A 10,328-nucleotide genomic window follows, 5' to 3' on the forward strand; every position below is an offset into this window, starting at 1 on the left:
GTGATGGTGTGACTCTCCCTCCACCTCCGCAGGTTCCATGGTGTACCGGATTCGTGAGGCCGTGTGTCGCTACGTAGCTCTGCGGGCCGCCTCCTGCAACGTCATCTGCGGCACCAGAGACCTGTGACGCCGCCGCCCCTCCTCCTCCTCCTCCACCAGCAGCCTTGCTACCGACGGCGTGGCACTCGGGGTGGGATAGCGTCCTGACGCCTCCGGCAAGCTCGTATCCTGAGAGTAGGATCGTTGATGCCCTGACCTCTCTCCCCTCCGCCGCCTCCTGGGGTGCGGGAGGGAGGGAGTGTGGTGGCCAGCACGGCCGGCCTGCTCCTCCTCGGGACGCAACCCTCACCAACTTGATATTTCACACTCAGGATCTATATGCCTCTCTTGTCTTGCCATCAACCTTTTTTTTTTTTCCCCTCCCCCTCGTAAGACTCGATCCCCAAAGCGTCCTTCTTTCCTTGAACATAGCCATTTTATGTTGTCAATGGAAAGTGTGTTCAGCTGCAAAAATTGTAAGCCAAAGCTTTGAGGGATTCACGACACCAGAAAGTGATCTGTCGACCCTCTTGGTATACGGGGGGGGTGGTCCATGGCGGCCTCTGCACCAACTCCCCAGTAGAGGTCCTCCTTCCCTCGCACCGCCTCTTCCCCAAACCCCCCCCCCCCCCCCCACACACAGTTCCCAAAACTCTGAAAACTTGAGATATTTGAAAAGAAGAAAGAGAAACTCCCTGCGTCACCCCGTGAGAGATCCTCCCCGTGCCTCCACCACTTCCGTCGCATCACTTGGGAGCTGACCTCCCTCCACCTTCCCCATGTACAATTGAGCAACTGGAGTTGGTCCCTTTGCTCCTCCCTCTCCCTCCCAGTTCCTCACTCTCCACCTGCCATGTGTGTCAGCACTCAGGGCCTGTGATGCCATTCCCCATCCCTTACCTCTTATAGAGCACCATAGTATAGCCCCGTCTGTCTTGCCACTTGCGACTGAAGCAGACCCACAGATACTGTGTATCTGAGAAAGCTCCAGCAGAGATACAGATTTCATGACTGATCGTACCAGTCACATGTAGAACTTGTGAAACAAGTCAGTAGAGTGTGATGGCCCGTTTATACTAATGTTGACCTGTCCAAGTGTGTAGTAGTGGAGAGTAACAGCGGGCCAGCGAGTGTGACCCGTGCACGACACTCCCACTCCTCGAGTGTTCTGTTACACTGCCACCTGTTGGGTTCAACAGCACCATTAACCATGAACTTGATCACTTGAAAAGGTAAACCCAAAAGCTCTTTTTTTTGGTGTGTGTGTGTGTGTGTGTGTGTGTGAATCTGGAAACCATATTTAGCAAATGTACATAATGTCGTACACAACTCTCATATTTGTGTGTGGTGAGTGGAGGGAGGATGGCTGCATCGTGAATGGCTTGCTTCCGTAACATTATCTTCATTTGCCGAAAAGAAGAGTAAAAGTAACATCAGAAAACACCATAGGGTGTTGGATCCCTTATGAATGGGATGTGCTGAAACAAGGACTCTTGTATGTATTCCGTGCTTGTGGGCTGATCAGGACAACAACAGTGATGCATCATCGTGGAGACTAGCTGCCCTATTGCCTCGATCTCCATTCCAAGATTAGTTCTTCAAGAACTCACTCACCAATCCGCAGGTGCGACATACAAGCACATTCATACAGAACTATGATAGGTGTTGCCCTTTGTGAAATAGATGTAAGTCGATAGATATAGCTTCCATGCCTATAATGAGACGCAGGGAGTAGGTACTGCTACGTCCATCTGTGAACCTGTGGTCTGTGGCTGTGGTCTGGTGAAGCCACCATACTCAAGGTGCTGGCCAGCAGCCGCAGGGCTTGAGGTCTCCATGGGTAAGGAGAGTTAAGCCACTGCAGTGAAAGACTTGACGACATTAGACGGTCGGTTACACAAATTGCATCGTGGTACTAAGGCTCTCCTTCCACTTGGTACCTTTCCATCTGGAAGACATAAGCTGCTGCTTCCAGATGCCGTCAGTTTGAAACATTCCCGGACATTTACTTCACGCTTTCATTAGAGGAAGACATAATGAATGAATAAAAAAAGCTACACAGAGTAGCCGCTCATTCTGTCTTTAATGGGTTGTCAGTCAGCACAAAAAGGACCACTGGGCTATAGGCAAGGCCGCTGGATCGCTTAATTGGTGTAACATCAATTGACAAGAACTGACTGTACGCATCCGCCTGGTCAGAATCAATGACCTTCGACAGACAGTAAGAATCACCTTGTGGTCCCTTTGCTTGTCACGAGGGGACGGCTATGCGTATCAGGGATTGAGCACATTAGGACTCCGCCAAGCAGCAGGTGGAGGGAGGATCATACAGGATCGTAAATATGTACAAGAAGGACTTAGTTTACTGCCAGTAGATACATACGAAGATCGTTCATCATACCCTGAACAGGAATCATGCCGACAACAGACCATTTGATGTACCACCAACAGACACGAAAAAGGGACCATTTCAGTAAACCTGACATAACAGAAACCATTTAGTGTACCTACAGGTACAAGAGGGACCATTTGTTCAAACACCAGCACACACACACACACAATAGGAAATGCTGTTAACATGCACATGACAAGGAAACATTACTGTATAAACAACATTTACAAGAGCGAACATATAAACTAACAGACACAGGAAGAACCATCTAGTGTACCACTGTCAAGTAGAAGAACCATTAAATGCAATCAAGCACAAGAAGAACCATGGAATGCCTGTCAAGCAAACAAAATAAGCCAAGCAAGAGAGGGACCAGGGATTGTCATTGTCGAGCCCTTAAGTAACCCATTATTAAGTGTTGTTCACATCGACTAGACTCTTAGACTGTGCTCGACACGCCAGCAGAGGGTTAGTCTCAGGAGCATTATGGCCTTGGACCTGAGTCTGTAGGGGCGACGTCACAGGCCAGGCCACCATGCACCCGAGTGTTGTGTTCAAGGCTTCTACCATTGCCTTTGAGAATCATGCCATCGTGCCCATGGGGTTAGATTCCGTTGCAGGACTCGCTTTTGTTTTTGTGTGTGGATGATGATTCTGCTTCACGTCTTTTATGTCCATGTTCAGTGGAACAGATGACCACAGCCAGTACAGTGTTTGACTACTGAAGACTGCCATAAGCTGCCATTAACATATTTTATCTCGTTCAAGATGAACATTATTTGTTGACAAGGTTCCGTCAGGCATCACAGGTGGATAATGACAAGAACTTTGAAGTGCTTGAGGAGTGGAAGACTTCAGAAACGTATATATACTGTCGAAAGTTTAAGTAACCTTACAGTTACTTCAAACTGTCCGGACTATGTGGTGTTCTTGTTGCACAAGATGTCAAGTGGGAATGGACACGTCTCAGGACTCCTAATTCAGGGTAGCTGGTGTCCCAGTGGGTGAGGATCCGTCTCGAGAACCCCAATTTCAGGGAAGCTTGGACAGGAAGTGGAAAGGAGTCTGTCTCGAGAACCTCGGTTTCAAGGTAGAAGGTACAGAGTGAATGCAGTCGTCTACCGGAGGAGGACCCATCTCTTTCTTCGTGCCTGATACCAGTCACCGCCTGGAAGCTACGAAGCAATGGACACCAACAGGCAAGCGTAGATTGTTGTCCCTTTGAAATTGTGACTACCAACTGGTGAACAGTGCTCTGATTATTTTTTTTTTTCATGCCCAGTGCACTGTGACTGACTGGGTCCTCATCTCTCGTGTGATTACTACGCTTTTATAAAAGGGTGTTAAAGTGATGTGCTCGGGGTTCCGCCCTATCTGGCTTGTCACCCTACTGTAGCATTCCACAAGGGGAGGATCCTTCTTCAGAAGTTGCAGACCCTCAGAGGTTGGGTTTTCAGTCGTCTGTCGGAGATTTCTGTTAACATCTTGTAACTGATGTCAAATTATTATGATAATCGTGGTAGTCATCATTATCATGTATCATCATGTATCATTTTTGATATTTTTTTGACGAAATCGTCAGTTAGCTGATGATCCAATTCGGCGGCCTAGAAGTTTGGTTGGTGAAGATGATACGTAATTAGAGATTTACATAGAGATAAGTATGCTGTATTTGGGTCAGACGAGGTATGCACTGGTGGGCTGAAGTGTAGCTGAAGTATGCATAGACCAAGTTAAGCATGCATAGACCGAATGAAGTATGCACAGACCTGTCGAAAAATATACTGACCAGATAAAGAATACAAACCAAAGAAATATGCACAGACCAAATGAAGACCTCATATGCACACACCAAGCGAAGAATGCACAGACTAACTGAAAAATATATCAAAGAATATAGACCGAATGAAGTATCCACAGACCAAATAAAGAATTCAAAGACCACACATGCACAAACCAAATGAAATATGCACAGACTTAAGAATAGATAGACTAGATAAAGTATACATCAACTAAACGATGTATGCAATAAATGAGATGCTCAATGTATGCACAGACTAAGATGAAAAAAAAAGCACAGACCTATTGATGTATGCATAAAGCAGATGAGGTATGCATTTCACAAAATGAATTATGCTAAGTGAGATAAGCACAAACTAGAAAACTTGTCCATTCTGTGTTCGATGTATGCACGGACTACGTATGGAATGCGTTACAAATGTATGCAACAGGTGATGTATGCACGCCAAACAATGTATGCACTGATTAACTGGTGTATGCACACTCGAGTGATGTGTATGCACGGGGCTAAGATAGATGGACACTCGAGGGATTTAAGTGTCCAGATCCCAGCAGGGTAGAGAACGCGCGTTCCTGGTGAGACATGGCAATACGTCTAGAATTTACTACGATGGTCGCTCCTTTTCGGTGACCCTCGGGGGTCAGCAAGAGGTCATGTGTGCGGTAGCACTCACGCAGGTGTGTCATCTCCCCCAGATGAAAAAAATAATAATATATATGTATCAACAGGGGATTCACGGATTAAACAGAAATTTGCAATTCATTTGCAATGCTTGAGAGTAATGTGGAGGGAAAATACTTAACACACAAACCTTCGGAAACAAACGGAACTGTGGCATTTTATGCCATAAATTGATAACCAACATGTCTCCTCTGATACCACTTTTGCATGATGACAGTACTTATCGTCTGCCTAACCTGACAAGCCTTATACCATTAAAGTACCTGAAGTCAGCAGCAATGTGTAAAAGTTATGCAGGAGTAACACTCGTTGAACAGACAGACAGACAGACACGTACGCACAACCAGAAAGGCGGCACAAGCCAGTAATGACTACTGGATTGGGGTGGGGTAACATATTTATATATTATTATTTGAAGTCATGGGACTACATTTCTTTTAAGAGCGTAAGCGTACTGCTTAAACATGAGGCTTGACGATGAATATATGATTTGAGTGGTGATGCTGTGGACGAAATAGCCCGCGCCCCCCCTTTTTTTTTCTGGTCATCATGACATAGGTAAGGCCGTGGACTCTTACAGTTTTAAGTGTGCGTCCTTATGAAAAGAAAACTGGCGATACGTCTGTCAATGAAATTTCTGAAGACTGAAAATGGGGAAACCTTTGATGGTCACAATCCATCATCTTCATTCTCCTCTAAAAAGTTCCATTTCTTCCGGTGATCTAAGTGATGTTTACTTTAGTAGTGTTTTGGAACTAAAAGCAAATTTGAGTCTGTTGGTTCGTGTGTTGGGCTGGGCTGGTGTGTAGGGGCTGTGAGTGTAATTGATGTTGTGTTTTATGTTGTCCCAGGCGGCATGTGTGGGAGGAGGGGAGGTAGAATTCACTTACCTATCCCCTCCCTCCTCCTCCTCCCCCCATCTGGTTGGCTCCTCCCCACCCCACTACGTTCATTTCCCACGTGACGTCACGGCATCACTAGCCACCACCGCTGGTCGAGGTGATTGATCAAGTGACAGAATTCAACAACAGTTCTAGACTGTCCTAATACAGCACATGGGAGGGACAGCTGCTCTGAAAATGGCAACATAGTACAGGCTTGGATAGCTGTACAGCCTCCTGGTCCACTGTGTTGTGGTTCCTGCTGGTCCACCGTGTTGTGGTTCCTGCTGGTCCACATGTGTTGTGGTTCCTGCTGGTCCACCTTGTTGTGGCTCCTGGTGGTCCACATGTGTTGTGGTTCCTGCTGCTCCACCGTGTTGTGGTTCCTGCTGGTCCACCTTGTTGTGGTTTCTGCTGGTCCACTGTGTTGTGGTTTCTGCTGGTCCACTGTGTTGTGGTTCCTGCTGGTCCACATGTGTTGTGGCTCCTGCTGGTCCACTGTGTTGTGGTTCCTGCTGGTCCAGTGTGTTGTGGTTCCTGCTGGTCCACATGTGTTGTGGCCCCTGCTGGTCCACTGTGTTGTGGTTCCTTCTGGTCCACTGTGTTGTGGCTCTGCTGATCCACATGTGTTGTGGCTCCTGTTGGTCCATATGTGTTGTGGCTCCTGTTGGTCCACATGTGTTGTGGTTGCTACTGGTCCACATGTGGCTCCTACTAGTCTATATCTAGTGTGGCTCCTGCTAGTCCACTGTGTTGTGGTATTCTGCTGGTCCACATGTATTGTGGTTCCTGCTGGTCCACATTTGTTGTGGTTCCCGCTGGTCCACATGTGGCACCTGCTAGTCCAAGAATGTTGTGAAAATCCACCTCTGTATTTATGATAAATGTTTATATATATATATATATATATATATATATATATATATATATATATATATATATATATATATATATATATATATATATATATACATACATATATACATACATATATGTATATATATCATTCATCTTGAAATGTTAAAAGCAAATGATTAACCTCAGAAACAAATGCTTGACGGTGCGATCCTTGAGCACGAAGGTGGAACCTCTGGGTATGTTGACCTGGTTTTATATGCGACTCCTTGGTGTCAGGTCGAAGGCCAGACTCTCATACCCAACGGATCATACCGCCGTGTGTAAGTCGCACAGCCAGGGGTTAAGTGTCCTACCTTCGTACCTAAGGCATTAATCCCACACAGAGGTAGGTATGATAGCGAAAGCTTGGAAGACCAAGTGGACCAGACGGTACAGCACACTGGTCAGCCACCTCTTAAGTGGTGTGGACCACCTTCGTAAGGAGTATGACCATAATGAAGTCAGCCATCTCTACGTCCCATTCTTTCCTCTTCATGATGTTACAAAAAATAAAATGTTGTCTGTATGTCATGTTGTTCATGGTGCCATGAGGTGTACAGTGGTTCATGTCCGTTTGTTAGACATCAAACATGCTGAGGGATTCTTTACTTTGACTGAAATCTGCTGTTTTAACCAAAGCGAAGTTTTATAATTGTGGTAATCTGGTTTAGTGGTGAATTAGCCAATAGTGTCACAGAAGTCTGTGTGATTTCCTTTGTAAATATGATGATTGTGGCGTCTCTCGATGTGTGAGAGGTACTCCGATAGATATTTTCTGTAAAACTAGACTGTTTTGTTTTCAAAGCTTTTCTTTTCGTCTTCCTCTTTGGCTAGCACACTTTTTCATATTTCTTTCACACCAAAAACTCTCGCACGTAACTTTTATGTCTAATGAGCACCTATTATTCTTACTTACTCGTTGAACATTATCCAAACGTTAATACCCGCTACAGTTTCTAAAAGATGGAAGTTTCTGAAGTCAAGAGTGAAAGTTTCGGTGAAATGTGTGAACACACCATGGCCTTCATAGTTACGTAACGCCACACACACACACTCATTCTCCCAGGCTGGCGTGTCACCCTAGCTATGGATGTCAATATTGTCTCGGCTACGTGGAGAAAGCCCCCCCGTCTCTACTTTACTTGAAGAAACAGTTCCGGAACAGATCCCAAAGTTTCTGGCGATTCCCAATAATACTGGCATTGCGGGAGTGGCTAAAGAAGACCTCCTCCTCAGCACTAATCCCAGAGCAATTTAGGATGCCTCGGTGTTCACACTGGGATCCTAGAGTTACTAAGTATTACTGTAATTCACACTATGGCAGGCGAAGATAATCTTAGGATATTTTATATAGCGCTCAGAATTGGTGAACCCTCACGTGCAACTGTTGGTTTCCGTCAGGACTGAAATCAGCAACCTCACCGACGGTCCAATGCCTTGTCAAAGGTACTTGAGGGAAGACAAGAAAGCTGGGCAGAATTACCGAATGAATAGTCTTGTACTCTGATGAAAAGTAAAAAAAAAAAGAAGAGTTGATTTGATCACTACCGCCATTCTCCATTTGGCCATCACTATCTAAGCACCTGGCAACGGATCCAGCCAGTATGGGTGATATACCTGGGATGGTCACGGATTTCGTATAAGCCATCATTAGACTGGCTCGATATTTTTTTTTTCTTGCCTTCCCATGAGTAACTTTGACATCTATTCGAGAAAGCAATGCAAGTATGCATCCTAGCTCAAAACCTTTAACACTTGTTACACCAAAATATGCCACTGTAATCACAGAGAATGTTCATTGTCATCATCATCATCCAGTCCATATTTGATGAGATGGTGGTGGTAGAGTGAGGCAGTAGTGTGATGAGGCAGTAGTAGCGAGAGGGAAGAAGTGGTAGCCTAGCTGCATGCTACCTGCCCTCTCCTCCTTGATACTTCCCTAACTTTTCTGAAACCTTGATTTTCATATTTTATATATGAACATTGTAGAAGTAGCGTTGTACATGTAGAATTAAGTAAATATTACAAGTAAATATCGGATTTTCCTTGGTGTTTCTTTTTCCATCCCTCATGTTGATTAACCATGGCCAAATTGGACAGACTGGATGAGGTATAAATGTGTCCAGATTTCTGGTCCGGGTATGAACTAATGAAACCTTAAGTGTATTGATTTTCTAATATATACGTCCCTTTAAAAACAGATTCGCTAAACAGCATGCCTTACCCCATTCATGTGCAGTGTCGCAAAAATGCGACAATTGGTATGCATTTTGTGGACTCGCGAGGTATTCTTTGTCAGCTCAAAATGTCGGTAAACCTATGAAACTCAGGTAATTTTGAGTATTCAGTGAAACATTAGGTGTTCTCACTTGACTCACCAATCCGATATGAATTATTTCCGTCCACACTGATATAGAAACCGTCATTGCGAGTAAATGAATGGAGAGAAAACTCAGGTCTGTTAGAAGGATAAGGGTCTAAACATCCTACGACCTCCCTCCTCTTCGGCAGTAGGGTTTGTGCGGATCCCGGGAAGGTCTTCGGATCCCGTGCCTTTATCCTACAGGGGACCACATGCCGACTGGGCTTATTCATGTTCGTAAAATGAGAGAGGATTCAAATGAAAATGGTAAAGACGGAAGGGAAAGGAAGAGGAAGGTAAGTGTACAGTGAATGTAGCGGGTAGATACAAGACTCCTCGCAGCTCATTTTTCTTGAGAGAAAAATAAGATAATCAATCCTAGCATAGAAGGGTATAAGAGTATTTCGAGCCTCATGGCCCACGAGAGGAATTTTATCAGGGGCACATAGTTTCTTTCGGGTCCCCTTCTCTGGTTTTATGTCATGAGCTGTAAGACCAAAGAGGGTATGGAAGATGAGAGAGGAGTGGAATGGAGTGCTCTGTTGATTTTCTGCCTTTTCTAAGATCCCAGGAAATTCCCGGGGCCCCCTTTTGGACCTCCGGGCCTGGGAAGGAAGTACCCCCTACACCCCACTCTCAGAGGCCCTGTCTAGACCAATTTCATTTCTTAAATCAGGAGGGCAATAACCTCAGCCTGAGTTATTATCTTCCTAATAACTACACGTGAATTCAAAGCAAGTTCTAAGTTAATGAGTACGTCTTAATGTGTATATTTTAATGAGTAATGTGTATCACGAAAGTTTGTGCAGGGAGCAGGTAATTGTGAAAGATTATAAAAGTGAAAAATAAAGTCATTGGTAATTAAGCTCTTAGGGTAGAAAGATACTGATAGCGAGTGGAGCAAGAGCAGTAGATTTTACTACTATTTGCATTTGTGAGTGTAGTAGAGACAAGGGTAAACACATGAGTTCGACTGTCAAATTTGCAGAATTCTATCAACACGCAGGAGATAATATATATATATATATATATATATATATATGGGGGGGGGGGGGGTTGGGCCATTTCTTTCGTCTGTTTCCTTGCGCTACCTCGCAAACGCGGGAGACAGCGACAAAGTATAAAAAAAAAAAAAAAAAAAAAAAAAATATATATATATATATATATATATATATATATATATATATATATATATATATATATATATATATATATAATAGGCTCATCTAAGCTTGAATAAAAATCGTAGAAACTCTCAGATTAAGGGGGTGAAGT

The 10,328-nt window shown here is 44.5% G+C and overlaps 1 protein-coding gene across 6 annotated transcripts in view; it reads left to right on the forward strand.

The window, feature by feature from the left end:
- The window catches only part of LOC139753244 (popeye domain-containing protein 1-like), an 84,274-nt gene extending 75,538 nt beyond the window's left edge, over nt 1-8,736 (forward strand). For all 6 annotated transcript variants that reach the window (XR_011713670.1, XR_011713668.1, XR_011713669.1 and 3 more), the window contains one exon: nt 33-8,736. Coding sequence is in view for 2 of the 6 variants with exons in the window: in XM_071669489.1 (XP_071525590.1) it covers nt 33-127 (95 nt within the window). In the remaining 4 variants the exon portion in view is untranslated. The remainder of the gene's footprint in view (nt 1-32) is intronic.
- The last annotated feature ends 1,592 nt before the right edge of the window (nt 8,737-10,328 follow it).

This window comes from Panulirus ornatus, chromosome 14 (assembly GCF_036320965.1).
Source record: "Panulirus ornatus isolate Po-2019 chromosome 14, ASM3632096v1, whole genome shotgun sequence".
NCBI classification, from domain to species: Eukaryota; Metazoa; Arthropoda; class Malacostraca; order Decapoda; family Palinuridae; genus Panulirus; species Panulirus ornatus.